Below are 19,957 nucleotides of genomic sequence, written 5' to 3' on the forward strand. Positions count from 1 at the left end.
TGATCCATAACAAAAAATCATAAAAAACGAAAAACAAAAGACCGCTACCAAAAACTCGCTATGCAAATCAAGACATTTAAGTGTTTTTTCCTCAACCAGTTCCATAAATCGAACTCATTTTCTTTCGCTCCAGTGTGTGTGAGTGTGTGTAAGTGTGTGTAAGTGTGCTTAACGGTACAAGGAAAATCAAAGATATTGAAAAACCGGAAAATTAAAAAAAAAAAAAACGCTGTGACAAACGAAAGTGAAAATCGAACGAACGGTAAGCCCAGGCAAATAAATTAAAGTCCACCAATAAAAAAAAATCAAACCAAACCAAACCAAAGCAAACCATGACCATGAGCACCAAAGCGCACTGCCATTGAACCCTTAAAAAAAAACAAAAAAAAACATACATGTTGAAAGAAAGATCCACTCAAACACACACAACCCCACAGTCCCCCCCCAGTTACTTGAACACCAAAAGCTTGTGTCACCCGTAAACCAATGCCAACCCACTTCCTCCTCCAGCTACTTCTCCACGATCAACGTTAAGAAGGGCCTCCTTGGTCGCATGACCACCAGCCTGACCTCCTACCGTCGCAGCAAGCAGAAGTCCAAGTCGAACAATGACATCCACACGATCATCGCCACGGAAGTAACGACCGCCATCCTGAGCAGCAGTGTGCACAGCAGCACGGGATCGGAGCTCGAGGAGGGTAATCCCCCAGCCGTTGCCACGCTCATCGAGGAGCTCCAGGATTCCAGGAACGAGGAGCAAGAACGGGATCGGGATAGGGATAGAGATCGGAATCGGGATAGGGATAGGGAAAGGGATAGGGAGCAACAAAACCATCAGCAGAAGGATACCCAAATGGAGTCGCATCACCATCGCAAGGCCGCCGTGGAGGTGGTGCGCCAGCAAATGCAAGACGACGAGGATCAGGACTCCAACGAGGATGACGAGGCCACGCCCATGATGAGCGGCGTGGGGCGGAAGGAGCAGAACAACCGACGCAGCGTCGTCAGGTGGGGCACAACAAGGGGAAATTTATCATGAGTGATAAGGATGACCACCTAAAAATTACAGAAACATTTTAAATATAATGTATATAAATATTATTATAAACTTTATATGATTATACCAAAGCCCTAAAAAATGGGAGACCCAAGAATAGAAAACTCTTCAAATTATCCAAAAATATTTTACAGTCTACACACAATAACAATAAAACGAAAAATTATTTACCATTAAATAATAGAATATATATTCTGTGTAAGATTTACCACAAAAAACATAATTTTTTGGACTATGAAAGTATTTCAATGACATTTTTTTTTAAAACATTTATTTCAAGGAAAAGGGTACTATAATCGGATTGCAAATAATATAATAATTGTTAAGGAAGTTATTATATATTGGTGTCTAATAGGTATATCAAATAATTTAAAAACCATTAAGAAACCTCTTATATATTGGTGTGTTCAAATGTGTGTTCAGATTTTATATATAAATTAAATCTTTATGTATTATCTTTATTCACTATTAAAATAATTGTTTTCAATTCACTCAATGGTCAAAAATCAATCAAAGATTTTTACCATAAAAACATAACTTGTGGAAACTTAATACTTTACATATCATGTTTCAAAAGCCCGTGTTGAAATAAACCTTCTGTTTAATTGCAACTCTAGTTTGCTTATAAACATAATAAATTTAAAAGCACATAACAAACGTCACTGCATCCATACCGATTACGAGTTAATCTCCGAATTTGTTACCCAATTTCGATCAATGGCCGTGGACATTTAATGGGAATATAATCGCCTTGACAGATCGGTGAATAACTTTTCCCACACATTCTCCAAAGATTACCATTCCAATAATGGCGGAGTTGATTAATCTCTGCCTACCATCTCCACTCTTTTTGTAATCGATCGATCAATGATATTCCGCAATAAAAAGAGTGGAAAACCGGTCAAAGAAGAGGAAAATGCCGAGAAGATTTTCCAGTGACCCAGTGCGTTTCCAGTGATTAACTGCAGTTATTTATATATTGTGTTATATACATATGTATGATTGCCAATGATAGGTCTTTGAAATGAGAACACTTTTGGCCAATTTTCAGTGCAACTTTTTGCCCATTAAACACTTTATTTTTATGCCCTAACTGGATGGCAATTAATGAGAATGTTTTCGGTTTCTTTTCGACAAATTGCAGCGCCAATACGCAAATGGACAACGATGTCACGCCCGTCTATTTGGCGGCGCAGGAGGGCCACTTGGAGGTGCTCAAGTTTCTGGTGCTCGAGGCCGGCGGCTCTTTGTACGTCCGTGCACGCGACGGCATGGCACCGATCCATGCCGCTTCACAAATGGGCTGCTTGGATTGCCTCAAATGGATGGTGAGTGCTCCGCTTAAATTTCGGCCTTTAGCCGATCTGCAAGCTTCCAACTGCAAACTGCTAGCATGGCTAACACGACCAACTTGGCCAACTCTAGCAGGCAATGCGGGTCAATTGCCAGAGTCAACGGCACTGGCGAAAAACACTAGTTTTATTGGGGACAGATTGCTGTTATTAAAACAAGCATGTATTGCAAAAAAACACTAAATTCAGTTTTCATTAACGTGTTTATAAATAAATTATCCGACAAAAGTAGTCTATTTATTACTTATAACTAATTAGATTAGGCAGTTTCAAAAATTAAATTCAATAAAATTAAAAAAAACTTTCAAATAGAGTTATTTCAGAACAACGATTGATATACTTTTGCGACAAGAATTTATTTTCAGTGATAAATCACAAAAGTTATTAACATTTTTATCTAATTATATATTGTTTTGACATAGGATATTTCGATATTGCAACACTCTAAATATATTTCGATGCTTTTCAATAGAGGTAGCAGATGCTTGTAAATTGTAATACCCTTTTCAAGATGATAATTAAATAGTGTTATTTTGGTTCAGTGTGGCTTAGTAGTTGACTCTTTTTGCTAGTTTCTGTGGGTCCTGTTTCGGTGGCTTTAACGGGGTTCTCGAGTGGGATTCTCGGCCAGTTTGTCGCCAGGCCAGTGCCATTTATCAATCGGGAAATGCGTCCGGCTGAAGAGGAGGTGGATGACCAGGAGGAGTAGGGGTATGGTGGCCAAGGTGCTGAGAGAGAGAGAGAGAGTTGCTTATGCAAAAGATTTACCAACGCTGACAATGGCCCCCCAATTGGCCAGAATGCATTTTCAAGATCATCGCCAGAGGCGCGATGCCAGTGGAAAATCCACCTTTCTAAATTGAACTAAATAGTTTACATTATGGCCACAACGCCTGACGGCTGGCAAACCACTTTCCACATAGCAGGCGTCTGCGGAATACTTAGCCGCTGCTGGAAGACATTGAGTTGAGTTAGTGGACACTGGCTCAAGGAGCCAGTTGAGACAGTTGAGTGGACAGTGAGTGAACAGATAACTCAGCATCCCGCCAAGACATAAACGAAGTATTTAGGCTTTCAGATGGATTAGCCATAATAAACATGGCTGGCGTGGCAGTTGTGTTTCGCACTAAAAAGACATACGTCGATCGTTTCGAATGGGGTTGTATCTTGGACCCCTTTCTGTAAAAACTAATAATAATAATGTGTTTATTTCAATCGAAATCCGAATCCTCAAACAAAGTACAAAAATCGATCAATTAAGTTTAAAAAGATATTTAATTTTACCTGCATTATTATAGTCTATAATGAAGTTGTATTCCGGCAGTTTTTCTATAGAAAACTTTTATAATTTTTTTATAATAATCTCATTTGAATTTATCAGAGTTTTGGTTTTAAGTGTTTTCTCATTTCAATTTGTCAGAGTTTTGATTTCCCTATAAATTAAATTATAAGTTTTTAAATGCATTTACCCAATATTACTTTTCTTCTTTTCTAATAGGTCCAAGATCAAGGTGTGGATCCCAATTTGAGGGATGGCGATGGAGCCACGCCCCTGCACTTTGCCGCCTCCCGGGGCCATTTGTCCGTAGTCCGTTGGTTGCTCAATCATGGAGCGAAATTGTCCCTCGATAAGTACGGCAAATCGCCAATTAACGATGCTGCAGAAAATCAGCAGGTTGAGGTGGGTTTTAAATCTACACTTTTACATTTGAGTACAACATATATTAGTTTAATGTATAAAAAACCCTTTTTTATGCTGCAGTGCCTGAATGTCTTGGTTCAGCATGGCACTTCGGTGGATTACAATGCCAAGAGCAGCTCGCAGAGGCACAAGTCGCAGCAGCAACTACACCACCAGCAACATCAGCAGCAGCAGCAACAGCACCAGCAGCAGCAGCAGCAACACCAGCAACAGCAGCAACACCTGAGCAGCAGCTGCAACTCAAACTCAAATTCCTCGAAGCAAACGAGTCGCAGCAATACGATCAAGTCCAAGTCCTCCTCGACTTTGAGCTCCGACGTGGAGCCATTCTACTTGCATCCACCGGCCATCACAGGCGGAGCTGGAGGATCGGCAATGGGCCTGGGCATGGCCATGAGCATGGGCATGAGCATGGGCATGGGCATGGGAATCTCGAGGAAGAACAGCGATGCCCTGTACTCCCAGCAATCGAGGAGCTCGTCCGAGAAACTATACAATGGTTCGTCCTCTCTGGGTGGCAATCCGGGAGTGAATAGTTCTTCGGGAGCAGGGGGAGTAGGAGGAGGAGGAGGTGGTGGTGCCCTGCTACCCAACGATGGGTTGTATGTGAATCCCATGCGCAATGGCGGCATGTACAATACGCCTTCGCCGAATGGCAGCATCTCCGGTGAATCCTTCTTCCTGCACGATCCGCAGGATATCATCTACAACCGCGTGAGGGATTTGTTCGTGGACTCCGATTGCAGCAGCAGTGTGAAGCAGCACGGCAAGAGCCATGACCACGCCCACTCACACTCACACTCGCACCAGCTGATGCAGTCGAAGGCCGGCAATGCCATGACCATCCAGGCGGACGTCCACTCCAGCTCCAGTGGAGCGGGCAGTGGCTCCGACGAGTCGGTGTCCATCTCCTCCAGCTTCAACTCGCCGAAGCAGCAGCCGCAGCAGCTGCGCAGCCAGAGCTTCAATCGCCACGGCAGCAGCAGCAACATCAGCAATATAAGCAACATCAGCGCCAGCGGCAACATCAAGAACAACATCAACAACAACAGCAACAACTATAAGCCGCACAAGGGGCTGCCAAACAATCAGAATGGCGGCGGGGATCACGACTACGAGGACATCTATTTGGTGCGCGAGGAGTCGCGCAAGCAGCACCAGCAGCAGCACCAGTTGCAACAGCAGCAACAGCAGCAGCAAAATCAGCTGCAACACCAAGCCGTGCAGCAGCAACAACACAAATACAACGTGGGACGCTCGCGATCGAGGGACAGTGGCTCCCATTCGCGTTCGGCCAGTGCCAGTTCCACCAGGAGCACGGACATTGTGCTGCAGTACAGCAATCATGTAAGAGTTTACCTACATTTTAATATTTAACTAAAAACCCAAGTAGTTTGTATGATATATGAGATTAATGATTTGCATATATGCAGCATTTGAACAACAAGCGCAACATGAACAACAGCAGCAACATCATCAACAGCAGCAGCAACATCGCTTTGACCAACAACAACAATAACAGCCTGCTGAATCGCAATAAGTCGCATTCGATCATTGGACTGCACAGCAGCAAGTACGACTCCTCGCTGAAGGACAACTACAGTGCGAAGAATGTGAATCTGAAGAATCAGCTGCTGAACGGCGGCATCAAGAGCGACACCTACGAGAGCGTCTGTCCGCCGGAGGATGTGGCCGAGCGGACCAAGCAGACGCACAAGAACTCCATGATCCGCAACAATCTGGCGGATACCTCGACCATCAGCAACAACAACAACAACAACAGCAACAACAGCATCAGCGGCAGCAACAACAACATCAGCAACATGAGCAACATGAACGGCGGCAGTCAGAGCAGCAGGAATCTCAAGCGGGTCTCCTCGGCGCCGCCAATGCAAAATTTGGCTGTGGGTGAGTCTTGATAATAATGAAAACGTATCCCTTAACTATCAGTACAATATAAATACTATAAATAGTAAGTTGTTTCCCTTAGGAAAGTTGTTTTTTGATTACTATTAATTTAATATATTTAAATCATATATTTGTACTTTATACAAAAAAGTCTATATTTATCACTTTAAAATTATTAACACTCTTAAAAGTAACAATTGATTGATTTTTACTCAAAAGAGTTTTAGAAAGTAATTTTCTTATTTTAAAAAAATTGAAAAAAAAAATTGTCATATTGTGCAAATAGTTTTATTGCATACTTTTAGACATCAGAATCAATGTTATAACATTCTTTAAACGCAAAGAAAATTTTTAAAAGACTAATTTATAAAATAAGACACAAATTTTTAAGCTTGGAACTCGTATTTAATTTGAATTTATTGTATTACCCACCAAGTTAATGGACCACCTCCACCACCCTTGCCGCCACCATTGGGGGCACCTGCTCAGCAGCAGCGCAATAATTTGAACGCCGAGCAGTCCAACAACATGAATGCCAACAATGGCATTTACAAGAAGAATGTCTTTGGACCGAATCTGGGTCCAGCCACCGTCGCTGCTCCTCCGCCAGTTCCGGCTCCCAATCCCATAGTCGCCGATGCCGTTGACTCGGATTCCGGACTCGAGGTGGTCGAGGAGCCGAGCTTGAGGCCATCGGAACTGGTGCGCGGCAACCACAATCGCACCATGTCCACCATTTCGGGTAAGTCTTAAAGATTTAGTGAATATTGTACACTAGTTGGGGTGCAATTTTAAGAACTATCCAATTTACGGCGTTGTCTAAAGGCATTTATGCATAGTTGAATTGTGCTTAATTTATGAAACCTCATAACTTATTGTAAAAAAAATTTAAAGGGGCTGTTTGTTTTCTAATCATGTTCCAGTTTTGTAAAGAAAATTTCTTTCGATTTCGATACCCTGAGTAACAGATGAAAAAACTGTCAGGTCTTGAAGGCTTCTCAACTCGAGAACAAGTGTTACGTTCGGCTTCCGAAAAAGTTTTTGAAATTTCCGGATCTGTTATCAAATTGGACTAGATAGATTTGGTATTGAGTATCTTACAAAATTGAAGAAGTACCATGAGCAGCGACAAACAAAGCCAGGCTATCAAAGAGCCAAATGATTTGATTACGAAGAGCACCTATATCATTTATAGCGCCGGCAATCCGACGCTCTTTCTGGACTCTTTAGATCCAAAAAATATGTGTGAAGAGGATCGCAAGCTACTGGATTGTCACATCTGCGATGTGAAAGTGACTAAGCCAGAAGCACCGATTTGGCCGAATCCTTCGATTGTTTTCCATGGAATGGGGGCAAACAATGCCCCGGGAGTGAAACCTCGAAAAAGCCATGTCTCCCGATTCCTGTCTCATCGTTGCAGTCACACTAGGATCATGGGCAGTCATCCCGTCAAGAAGCTGTGGAAATATTAATCAATTAAAGTTCCGCAACCGTTCGCCAGGTCTTTGAACTTCGGCAATATCAATGGGGGTTCCGCATCGTCACTGGCCTGTGACTTGTGTCCAGTGTCCAGTATCCAGTGTCCAGGGTCCACTTGTCCGCCTTGATTGATCAATTAGGGGAAATTCGCCAGTCATGTTCAGCTTGGTAGTGGAGTGTGTGCCCTGCAGTGGGAAAAGACAGAAACAAGTTGCCCGAGGAGAACCTGATCTTTCAGTGGTAGTTTTCAGGCTGTCCATTCGGTGGGATAATGGTTACATCTTGATTGAAGTATTGGCTTTCAAGCAGTGTGCGGTAATTGTTGTGTTAACAAAGCTACACTAATCATGTCGTCAGTTTGGCAAACTTTAATGCACCTAGTAAGGAAATTAGTGTGCTTGCTTTAAGATGAGTGAACAAGGTATTAACAAACACTTGAGACTTATTTGCTTGATTTAAAAATCAACTTCGTTAAAATTTAAGTTTACCCTCTTCAATAATGTTTATGTTTACAGTCATAACACATAGTTTTTTTTAATCAATTACTATTTCCAACACTTTAGACCTAAGGATACCATTGCTAATGATTAGTTAAAAATCCAAATAGCCGTTTTCCTCCTCGAATTGCAGACATTAAAAACAATACCCCTCATTATCACACAATAAATATCGGGCCTTACTTAATTGCCACAAAAGTCGTAACTACAGAAGCAAAAACGAAAAAAAATTGAAAAATGCGAATAATAGCTGCCATGTTTGACATGTGTTGGCTCCGATTTTCCATTTGTTAATTGCCCATTATGTCCAATGAAGCAGGAGAAATGGAGAAAGGGGTAGGAGGGGGTAAAAGGGGGTGAAAGAGGCGGTTGGTGGAGAGAGGCTTCAATTGAGCCGACGTTCACATGATAAGGCGGCAAAGATCCGTGGAAAATGTGGCCAAAACAAAGAAGTGGAAGTCGGGATGCATGGTGGAAAAGTGGAAACGTGAAAAAGTGGAAGTGCCAGCAATGAAAACAATCCCAGCCACTTGACTGCCGTATAAAGCATAAGTCATGAGTTTTGAGCCACACTCGGCAAAATGATTTATGCACAATCTATACATTTTCTTGCCTAGCTCAATAGAAACATTGAAAATATATTTATTAAATAAATTTAATATGTATACAAAAAAATTCTGTTTTTTTTGTAAGTTACAATCACTTGACATACAATATTGTTTTAGAAATTAAACAACTTAAAAGTTGTTGTTAATATTCATTTCACTATTACAATGTTTGTAACATTGGCTTAATATAATATTCAGAAAAATGGTAAAACCAGTTTCCAAAATATCCAGAGATTTATTTGACATCTCAGCAGGTATACTTCATAAAATAATATTCCGAGAATAGGTTTTTAAGAGGTTAATTTTCTGCTATAAATTACACATTTTCAAAAGTGTGGCATTTTTGGCCTTTTTTGTTCAAGTGTCTGAACCAACATTGTTGTCAATTGTCGTTGGGTTAGAGGCCTTCGAAAGAAAATGCATATACCATATACACTGGACACATGGCATCCCTGATTTGCGATGAGGAAGCAATTTGCCAGCCACAAGCTGCGAGTGTTCCACACACACACAAATATTTGGCCACCATAATAATTGGCGACCAACGAACCACCACCCGCACCACCGCCCACATGTGCCACGCCCCCAGTGCTTGGCTGGCAATCGGGTCGTGGATCTGCGCAACTTTTACCCACGAAAGTGAACGTGTTTTTTGCGAGGCGCAGTGGTCTCACTCTCTTTTGGAGCCAATGCGATCCGATTCGATACGATCCGTCGTCGTCGTCGTCGTCGTCTTGGGTGAATAACTTTGGCGATGGCTTGAACCCAGTTCAGGCTGCCAACGGAGCTCGCCAAGGCAACATCGTCAAGTTTTCCCCGATTTTCCGATTTTCCGCTTTTCCGGCCATCAATTCACGCGCTAGCCCAAAACCCTTGAGAATGTGCTTGATTTGAATAGGCAGTGCACAAAATGAACATGCTGGGCTCGGTCAAGATGCACAAGAACTCGCGTCGAAATTACTTCACGCTCAGCTTTCATCGGTTCGATATTTTTCGGTGTAAGTGATCCCCAAAAAATGCTATATAATCATGGATATCGAAAGGATATAGCTTGTGAAGTGTTTTTACATTTAAGTGGTAAACATATATTGTGATGAATCTTATCTAATCCGATTCCAAACCCCTGTTAAGTTCTGCAAATCCAATCCAATGATCTGTGATATATGTCAGTATAAATTATTAACTTTGTATGCTGTTGGTACTTTAGAATAACTAATATAAATGCAAATTGCATTGCCTTCTTTTTTTTTTATTTAAATTCAATAAAAACAGTGATCAATTCTTGTTCATTTTACTAAAGGTATAAATAGTTATTTGCATATATATCTGAGTAATACTAATAAAATTCCTTTTCTTTCCTCATCGTTATTCTAAAGGTCCGAAATTCTTCTTTCTTAAATCAAGAAAAAAAAAACACAAATATTAATTAATTTTGTCATTGAAACTCAATACAGTCATTTTTAATTCTTTGCTCAGTTTGCAGTTGCAAAAATTGCTACAGCTAAAAATGTAGAGCTTTTCACTGTTATGATTAACTAGATTGCAATTTAATGCTTAAGAATCATCAACATGTGGGAAATCTTAAGCATAAGATTATCTTTAATTTTAGACTCATTTTAGTTTTATTAAATAAAAGACAATCTTAAGTTAAAAATGCAGTAAATTTTATTATCTTTGAAAAAGCTTTAAAAACAATTTTTGGTTGCATTTTTAAAGGCCAAGTATCAGGCATTGCACTCGTAAAACAGCAAACAAAACCGAACTGGACATCAACTCCAATTTCGAATTTCACCGCGGACTTGACAAGTGCAAACCGCTTTGCTCTGCACAAATTAATAGATAAAATGTGTGGGGACATGTGAAAAAATGTGCATTTCGTTCGCTCTTTTTTCTCCATCAGTTCGAATAAATATAAATTCAGTGCCGAACAGGCTGGACTCGATTGCGAGTGGTTTGGCCATAAGAGTGCAGCCATGAATCGGCACCAGCCACCACGTAATGATCGCCGTGCAAACGGGTTGCCACGAGGCCGTGAAAGTTGGGGACTCGGCGCGATCGGGTTTAGATCGTGGTCTGGGTCTTGGTTTTGGCCAATTAACTGGCTGCCTGGAAATTGCATACGCGGCTTCCATGGAAACTGCGGCTAATTCAATTTTTATGTAGATACTCCCACGACAACGACTATGGCAATGGCAATGGCAATGGCAATGGCAAGGGAGCTATTCTTCCGTGTGTGGGGATAATCATCAAACTATCAAACTAATTTCCCAGGAAACTGCAAGCTTTCCATTCGATTTGGGCTAGATTGAGCGGAGCAATAAGGAAAATAATCTACATAATTTGTAGCATAGATTAAAATATGAAATTGGAACAAATATGTCTATGAAAATACTTTAAACTTGTTATTTATGTATGTCTGCCACGAGGTTCGATCCAAAAATTGTGTGGACTTTTAGCCCCAATCAAAGGCACATTTGAATGCTTATCATTTGTAGACATTCCTAATCTCAGACACCCTTAAGTTGGCCCACTTATCTTCACCATTATGGAACTTTTTGCTCTGCAGCTTTGTCTGGCCCGTCTAAATCAAATACACGATTATACATATCTGTAAGCAATTAGTAATCATATTTTAGCCCCAATTAACTTTGAAGTTTTTTATTTATTTTTATGTATTTGCAAACATAAAAAAATATATTTGCTAATGCTGGAAAATATGTAATTTTGTTTTAAACACTTGTATTTTAATTGCAACAAGACCATTTAAATACCAAAAGAATACATAATAAATGATGTTACAAATTCGTTAATATAGTTTCACGCTTGTAAGAGACATTAAAACATTCATTACAAAATTGTGTCATGACTCAATAAGACCATTTTTTAACCAACAGAATATATAATATCAAAACGAGTTCATAAAACTTTCACATAACAAATGTAATTAAAATTTCCTTAATTTAGATTCGCATCGTAAATATTATATTAAATAGTTTGATTATTGGTCATTTCCTGAGTCAGCTTCACTTAGTCACTGCCGTTAAACTACTGTCTAAATGAAAATTTATTTGATTTAGTTATGCCCATGCTCGTATTTCGTATGCAACTGGGGCTCCAACTCCTCCAAGTGCTCCGTCTGGTGAAAGGCGCCTACGCAGCGATCCATTGTGGTGGGGTTTTCGTAGTTTCTGTATTTTCTGCATTTTCTGTTGCTCAGTTGCTGGCTGCTCAAGTTAGCATGACCAGAGTCAGACTGATAACTGCTAACCCACAAAACTTATAAATAAATTGGTTCAATTCCAGCGAACAAGAAAGCCAAGCTGCTCAATGCCAGCAGCACAAATGGAGTTAGTGCCGCCAGTCCGGAGGATTCCCGATCCGGAGGAGGTGTAAATGGAAATGGCAATGGAAATCATACTGCTCCTGGAGCAACCAACAATAGCAATGCCCATTTTTATGGATATGCAGAGGGTGTTAAGGGTCAGAGGGGCAATGGAAATGCAAATGGAAGTGGAAATGGAAATGGAAGCTATCCCAATCAGCAGCCGCATTATCAGAGCAACCAGCATCATCAGTACACGCCCAGCTTGTATGGAGGTGGCTCCTCCGCCGAGGACCACTACGAGCTCACCCAGCAGCAGCAGCAGATCTACGGGGAAACCCACTTGGCCGGCGGACAGCGGACGGGCGGACCCAATCTGGTCAACAAGCAGCTGGTGCTGCCGTTTGTGCCGCCCAGTTTTCCCAATAAATCACAAGACGGCGTCACGCATCTCATCAAGCCGTCCGAGTATCTCAAGAGCATCAGCATCGACAAGCGTTCGTGTCCATCCTCCGCCCGGTGAGTGGTTATCCCCCAATATATCCCCTATCCATCCTCCATAGTCCATCCACCATTCTCCATCCCCTGACTTTCAATTAGCACATGGCAGCCGAATTAATTTGGCTGAACATCTCGTGCAGATGCTTTTATAATTAGTATCGACGGTACAGTTGCCTCGCCTCAATTAGCCAAAATCCAACAGAAAATATAACATATAAAAAATAAGATACATGGCTGCAAAGACGCTTGGCTGCCGCTGGGCAATTAGCAGCTAGCAGATGGCTAGATCTCAGTGATGCCGCCTTTTGGCTACAACAAATTAACTGGCTAATTTTTAGTATTCAAATATTTTTTTTTATAATTTTGAAAACATTTTCTCTGGTACTCTATTGTTTTTATTGCAATCTATTAAATTTTCAATTACTCTAATTCAGCAGATAGTAGAAGGCTAGATTTCAGTGATGTCGGCTGTTTAAGATTATAGAAACACCAGTTATTTTGAATCAAACTTAAAAAACTGTTAACTGAATTTGAATAATAATAAGTAACCCTTCTCGTTTATTAAAAAATAATTCTTTTCTTGGTATATGAATTCCTTATAATTTAAAAATAATACAAAAAGGTAGAAAGTATAGTTTTTCGTTACTATACTTAAAGCTTTGTTTCACCGATCAGTATAAATGAATGTGGTGTAGGCATTTGAACTTTATTAATTTATATTTAAAATAGATTTAATTATCCAGACTATTTGAGATACAAAAATGTTTAAAATGGAAAATCATTAATACAAAGCAAAGAGTGGTAAACTATCTAAATTGCCAGCACTTTTTCTGAGAGATTGGCCACTTCCTCTGCCGCTCAAGAGTGCATGAAATTTTATGCGTGCCACTTTGCGGCCTGCCACTTTTCTTGCCACAGTTGCGCAGTTGCAGCTGGCAGTGCAACTCAGTTGCAATCCGAAGATGATACTGCGCACACGCCACGCCTGGCGCAGGTCCGCCCACTGTTCACTAACTAACCACTAACCACTAGCCACTGTCCACTAGCCACCACCCACCACCCAATCATTAGCCATTTTGCTGTGAAAGTGGCCAAAATCAAGACCAAGATCTCTCCCTAATTAGAAACCCAACTTTAATTCACAGCTCCACGGACACGGAGGACTACATGCAGATACAGATCGCCCAGCAGCAGCAGCAGCAGGTGCACCATTCGCAGCTCCACTCGCAGCATCCGCAGTCGCATCCGCATCCGCACCACCCACATCCGCACCACCCCCATCCGCACCAGCTGCATGGAATGGGCGAGCAGCCGCCGCTGCCGCCTCCGCCGCCGCCCCTGCCCCACGGCATGCTGCCGCCGCAGCCGCCCATGATGGGTCCGCCGATGGGCGGGGCGGGCGGCCAGGATGTCACCATGTCCGGCAAGTCGCACAAGCCCAAGAAGCCGCACGGATCGGCGCCCAACAGCCAGGACACGGCCACCAGGAAGCAGCACCAGCCCCTCTCGGCCATCTCCATACAGGATCTGAACAGCGTCCAGGTGAGCGATGTTTCCAATCCCAATACCAATTCCAAAGCCAATCGATATTTAAAAATTATAAATTATAAACACATTTAATTGCAGTGTTTCCCTAACAATATATGTGCTTAACTACCAAGACTTTAATTGCAATTTCCCAGATTTTAAATTAAGTTTTCAAACAATTTTTTTTATTTTAAAAATTATAAACACTTGCCAGATTTATTAGAAAAAATATTATTAAAAAACTCTTTTCAAAATAACTTCAAAATAGTAGTTAAAATAAAGCCGATTTTTGCTAAAACATTTATATTTTATATTTATATACATATATTATTCTTATAATTTATACATATGTTGAAAATACACAACCACTTCTTACATTTTGTAAAAAAAAACTGTACAAATTCAACCTTTTCCAGTAGTTTTTTATGTAAACGAATACATAGTCTCTAGGAATGTTTAACATTTTCCTTTAACCATTTAACGCTTTCAAGTTAAACCATTAGAGTTGTAACAACGGACATCTAGAGCAGCCACTTACTTGATTTATTTAAAAACAATAAATTATCACACATACCTAATGCAAACCCATTTGCAATCCCTTCCAGCTGCGCCGCACGGACACGCAGAAGGTGCCGAAGCCCTACCAGATGCCCGCTCGCAGCCTGAGCATGCAGTGCCTGACCTCCAGCACGGACACCTATCTCAAGTCCGACCTGATTGCCGAGCTGAAGATCTCCAAGGACATACCCGGCATCAAGAAGATGAAGGTGGAGCAGCAGATGGCCAGCCGGATGGACTCGGAGCACTACATGGAGATCACCAAGCAGTTTTCGGGCAACAACTACGTGGATCAGGTGAGTTTTGGTCATCGCATAAGTGCCCACAGGACGGTGGCTAAGAAGGCGGGTCAAAGATCTACTTGCAGATACCGGAACGGGACCAGGCCGGCAACGCCATACCCGACTGGAAGCGCCAGATGATGGCCAAGAAGGCGGCCGAGCGGGCCAAGAAGGACTTCGAGGAGCGGATGGCCCAGGAGGCGGAGTCGCGCCGCCTGTCCCAGATCCCCCAGTGGAAGCGGGATCTACTGGCACGGCGCGAGGAGACGGAGAACAAGCTGAAGTAAGTGGGTGTGAGTGCCGGCGGCTAGTGGGGAGTCTCCTGACCCCTGGCCTCAATTGTCTGACCTTCTTCTAGGGCGGCCATCTACACGCCCAAGGTGGAGGAGAACAACCGGGTGGCGGACACCTGGCGGCTGAAGAATCGCGCCATGTCCATCGACAACATCAACATCAATCTGGCCGGCATGGAGCAGCACTACCAGCAGATCCAGTTCCAACAGCAGCAGCAGCAGCAGCAGCATCAGCATCAGCAGCTCCAACAGCAGCATCAGCAGCTCCAACAGCAACTCCACCAGTTGGGCAACAAGGAGAACCATGGCGATCTAAAAAGTGCTGATCAGGATCAGGAGCAGGCCGTCGGTGGCGTCCAGGAGCTCCTCGAATCCTCGGAGGGCAGTCAGGGACACGGCGAGGAGGAGGAGGACAACATCATTCCGTGGCGCGCCCAGTTGCGCAAGACCAACAGTCGCCTCAGCCTGATCTGAACACCACAATATCCAATCCAAATCCAGCCCATGACTCAACTTCTAAGCGGTGCATTTTTTTTGTTTTTTTTTTTCGAATAACTTAAAGCATGTGCAATCATTAAAAGGAGATACCCTAAATATAAACCATAAAAACTTAGCCTAAGTTACTAGCTACTTACATTGTACTATATGCATTATCATAACCCCTATTATTACGCCTAAATCGTACTCAACGTTTTGTTTTTTTTTTTTTTTTGGCAAAAAGAATATTGTTATTCCTAGGGGGGCAGAAAACCCGTATATATCTAATCTTTACTGATGTCCTTGAGTTTTATTTCGGTGTTGTATTTTTATCATTTTTAATGTCGAACTATAATTGTACTTTTTTTTTGTGTGACTCGGCTTGAATTTATTAAGTAATGACATTAATTTAATTGTCTCGGCTAAGCATTTTTTTATTGTTATTTGTTTTTATATACGCGGCTCAAACAATATTATTATTAATTACATAAATACACAAATACATACTACATCTATGAATAAACAAGCGAACGAATGAATCAATAAATACATATATAATTTCAAAGGTTTCAAGTTTTTTTTTCCTGGGCATAGTTTAACTGTTCAATAAAATAATATATATATCGTTGAGCTTGTTTAAAGCTCCAAAAATAAAATTATTTTTTCAATAACAAAGAAAATAGTATAATGCCATACCATGCCCTAAATTCGTGATACAATTCTTAGTCGACTGGAAACACTTATATTTTTGGCACATTTTTGTAATTCCATTTTGTTTTTGGGAATTTCCTCTTTTTGAAGTCTTAAGATAGGTATTCATTCTTTTAAGCTTTGCATTTCTGAAAACCCCAGACCGAGAGACCCCCTATACTTAAAAAGAAGTACCATTGCTTTGCTCATAATCTCATGTTTTATTGCCAACTTGTGGACACCCGCTTACGTCATGTGGGCGATGCAGGAGTTGATGTTGGGCACAAACGCGTTGCAGCCAGCGACCACGTCCTTGGTGGCCGAGACGTAGCAGGCGGCGGTGTTGGGGGGCAGGCGGCTGGCCTGCTTGATCACCACGTTCATGCTACGCACCATGGACATGGTGGCGCAGAAGGCCTTGAAGGTGCAGTGGAAGAAGTTCTTGGTGGAGGACACGGCGCCCCTGGTGGAGGTGTTGGCGCAGAGCTGGGACTTCAAGTTGATGATCTGGTTGCCGGTGCCGATCATCTTCTTGACAGTGGCCAACATGGCCTGGACGTCCTGGGGAATGGCGCCGGTGCAGGAAGTGACGGCGTCCACGTACCTGGTGCAGGTGAGCAGCACCTCTGCCACCTCCTCGACGATACACTTGGTGCCGTTGATGCCCTTGTAGCCAGCCAACAGAACCTTGCGGCAGCCGCTGACGAAGCCATGCTGCTCGACGTCCATGAAGTCGTTCTCCTGGTCCAGCATCTCCTCGGCGATCAGCTCCTCAAGCTCAACATCGGTGAAGGCCTCGAAGTCCTCGAAGTTTCCCACAGCATTGGCCTTAAAAGAAATTAAGAAATGATTAGCTACTGGGGGGGAAATCCAACAAGAGACTGTTAAAAAGAATCACTTTTACGAAGAACATAATTTTTAAAACACTTTTTTATCAAAATATTAAAAATAGTATTTTAAAAATAAATTTTTATAACTGGTATCACAACACATTAAAAATTGTATACTTTTGAAAGACACAGAAGTATATATCATCCAATCGTTTTATTAAAAAAAAAAAGTAAAAAAAAGAAACTTTTGTTTATACCAACGTATTTTTTTTTGGGCTTTTTGCTACACTTTATTTGGCTTTATCAACTGCTGGCACTTGGTATTTTTTTATTATTTTTTTATTTTTAAATAAGAAACCGGCCGACTTACGTTGGCGGTGGTCAGGATGAAGCTGGCCGAGGCCACAACCAGAAGGCACAGGCTGATCACTTTCATGTTGCTGGTGGATGGTTTCACTGGCGAATGTTTGCTGACCGATCCGTGGGGTTGTTTTATATAGAAGATCCACGGGAGCCGTATCAGTGAAGTGGCGATTTGGCGGTTCGAATGTTTTGATTTGCACAAATACTGTCGAAGATGAATATGCCATGCGTTGGTATGTAGGTTTAATTAACGCCACCCAAAGTCCGAAACTAATTTGGCATTATCTATGCAGCGTGGACGCCGAAGAAGAGATAGCCAAGGGGCTTCTTTTAGTGGGTGGTGCCGATTCCGATAGCTCGAAGAGATCGCCCCCAGATAGGTACGTCCATATCTTGGACACATTCTCTATGCTGCACCTGCACAATCTCCGGTTGACTGTTGCTCCCAGGAAAACCGCGATATTTAATTTTAGAGTCGGCCACCAAAACAAAACCCTTGCAAAAGTCACCAATCTCTGTTAACTGACACCTGCTCAATATACACCCAGAGAAAAACCACCTAGTAAAATTAAACATTAAAATACTTGAAGGTAACATTGTTTTTAAAAATATAAACTTACTTAAAAAGAAATAAAACCATGATAATGTAATTATTAACATATTAAATTTGTTTATCTAATAGGAGAAATTGTAGATTTCCATTTTTTTTTTAATTTGAAACTAAAATTTTCCATAAATTAGTACCGAAAATATTTGGATGAACCATGTTTTTTATCTGGGTGTAATAAAATAAGATCTAACTCTGGAATTACCTATGCCAATTACAAAGAAAGCTTAACATAATAAATTATGAAATAAATAAAAGGCAAAAAAATCTGTAATTATGAACATATTGTATAAGTTACGTTCATTGAATCAGTGCTCTAAGCCAATATGATCATATCTATTTGATAATGTTGTTTTTGCCACACTTCAAATTTTATCAATGCTAAAGCGTGATTGTAGGTTTTTCGGTAAGTTTATTCGCACTACAAAAACACATTGAAAAAAAATACTCATAATAAACATTAATAGACTTGGGTTCGTTTTCTCATCTAAGTAAAAAAAAAAATTAATTTGACAGCTAAAATCTACTTTAAGTTTACCATAAGCACGAAAAATCGGGGCTAATAGACACCCGATATCATTAATATAATATATAGACAGGGAATAGATGGTGAAAAGGTAGGAATTTCCACCCATTTTTCAAGTCAAACCACTTATATATTTGATAAAGAACAAAGCCAACCTATGTTATGATACGGAAAGTTTTGGTATGATATCTTAGGATTAACTATTTGATAACTGAGTACTATTGTAAGTCTATTTCCATGTGTTCTTTTAAATTCAGTTTAATTTTAAGTCTGATAAATCATTTTTTTCGATCACGAAAAGCCGCCTTAAAAATTAATGGAATACAATATTTTTCTGCCAAATAATAAAAACCCAAAAGTTGTGTTAATCACAGATTTTTTATTGCATGCTTGAATTGGTTGTGGGAGTGGGAATCGAACTCTTTAAGAGGTGAGCTGGGAGCAGGTGATCATGTTCTGGGGGAAGGCGGTGTAGTAGGTGGTCAGGGTGTTGACGGCATCGTTGACACAGACGGCGGCCTTCGGACCGGTTTGCGGGATCTTCTTGGCCAGTTTGACGGCCTTGTCGATTTGCTTCTTCAGTGACCAAACCTTGCGAAGGGTATTCACGAAGCAGCTATTGGTGATGTTGGGCTCCTCACCCTCGGCCAGGACGCAAACGTTCGTCTTCAGATTGATGATGTCGTTGCAGGTGCTAATAATATTCAAATTGGCGTTGATCAGATTGGTCACCTCCTTGCTGGCGGTGGCGCCACAAAGGAGCACATTCCTGTTGAACAACTTGGCACTATCCTCGATGCCCGCCACCCACTTGAGGACGCAATTGAGTCCCTTGATGCTGCGCAAAGCGATCTTTAAGGCTTTGTAGATTTTATTTAGAAAGAAGAAGTCCTCAACAGCCACATCGCCATCGGACAAGTCGATCAGGTCCGGCGAGGAGTCCTCCCTGGGATAGGGCACAACCAATGCATTTACCTGGAATTCAATTTTATAGTAGTTAGTATATGCAACTAATTTTTATTTTTTTAAAGAGCAAACTCACGCAAAGCAGGCACACGGCAAAGGCAAGAATGGTATACTTCATAATTTCGTTGTTATTACTCAACTATTAGCAACTTCTGACGATGTGGGCCTTTTATATGATTTGGATCCTTAACCCTCTATGTGATGTCTGGGGATTAACCATTTAAAAAATAAGTTTAGAGCTACCCCTATTTTCTTTAATTGAGTCTCTATTTTTTGGCATTTGGTTATTATTAATTTCAATTAAGCACAATTTTACAAATTTCATTTTAATTCATTTTATATATTACCAATTTTAAAAAATCATTTCCCACATGTTCAAAACGGGTTAAGACCAAATTCAACTTGAGCTAGTC

General features: G+C 41.2%; 3 protein-coding genes across 14 annotated transcripts in view; 1 reads left to right on the forward strand and 2 right to left on the reverse strand.

Annotated features, from left to right (window-relative positions):
* LOC128260458 (alpha-protein kinase 1) overlaps window positions 1–16,114 on the forward strand; it is a 54,548-nt gene extending 38,434 nt beyond the window's left edge. For 3 of the 12 annotated variants that reach the window (XM_052993475.1, XM_052993484.1, XM_052993477.1), the window contains 10 exons: window positions 2,202–2,385; window positions 3,908–4,090; window positions 4,172–5,458; window positions 5,545–6,019; window positions 6,456–6,761; window positions 11,907–12,444; window positions 13,572–13,968; window positions 14,559–14,807; window positions 14,867–15,075; window positions 15,151–16,114. In XM_052993475.1, the coding sequence (XP_052849435.1) occupies window positions 2,202–2,385; window positions 3,908–4,090; window positions 4,172–5,458; window positions 5,545–6,019; window positions 6,456–6,761; window positions 11,907–12,444; window positions 13,572–13,968; window positions 14,559–14,807; window positions 14,867–15,075; window positions 15,151–15,559 (4,237 nt within the window). In that variant the 3' untranslated portion in view covers window positions 15,560–16,114. Of the gene's footprint in view, window positions 1–241; window positions 263–510; window positions 1,009–2,201; window positions 2,386–3,907; window positions 4,091–4,171; window positions 5,459–5,544; window positions 6,020–6,455; window positions 6,762–8,962; window positions 9,602–11,906; window positions 12,445–13,388; window positions 13,421–13,571; window positions 13,969–14,558; window positions 14,808–14,866; window positions 15,076–15,150 lie in introns of those variants that run through there. The other 9 variants (XM_052993487.1, XM_052993481.1, XM_052993479.1 and 6 more) reach the window with 6 other exon arrangements.
* Window positions 16,115–16,453: 339 nt separating this feature from the next.
* LOC128260476 (uncharacterized) lies at window positions 16,454–17,566 on the reverse strand. The gene is made up of 2 exons (XM_052993522.1): window positions 17,453–17,566; window positions 16,454–17,080 (listed from the first exon to the last, which is right to left on the reverse strand). The coding sequence occupies exons 1-2, from the start codon at window positions 17,516–17,518 to the stop codon at window positions 16,499–16,501; spliced, it is 648 nt and encodes a 215-aa protein (XP_052849482.1). The 5' UTR covers window positions 17,519–17,566; the 3' UTR covers window positions 16,454–16,498.
* Window positions 17,567–18,937: 1,371 nt separating this feature from the next.
* LOC128260477 (uncharacterized) lies at window positions 18,938–19,752 on the reverse strand. The gene is made up of 2 exons (XM_052993523.1): window positions 19,621–19,752; window positions 18,938–19,553 (listed from the first exon to the last, which is right to left on the reverse strand). The coding sequence occupies exons 1-2, from the start codon at window positions 19,660–19,662 to the stop codon at window positions 19,002–19,004; spliced, it is 594 nt and encodes a 197-aa protein (XP_052849483.1). The 5' UTR covers window positions 19,663–19,752; the 3' UTR covers window positions 18,938–19,001.
* Between the last annotated feature and the right edge of the window lie 205 nt (window positions 19,753–19,957).

The sequence above is a fragment of the Drosophila gunungcola genome (assembly GCF_025200985.1).
Source record: "Drosophila gunungcola strain Sukarami chromosome X unlocalized genomic scaffold, Dgunungcola_SK_2 000023F, whole genome shotgun sequence".
Classification (NCBI taxonomy): domain Eukaryota; kingdom Metazoa; phylum Arthropoda; class Insecta; order Diptera; family Drosophilidae; genus Drosophila; species Drosophila gunungcola.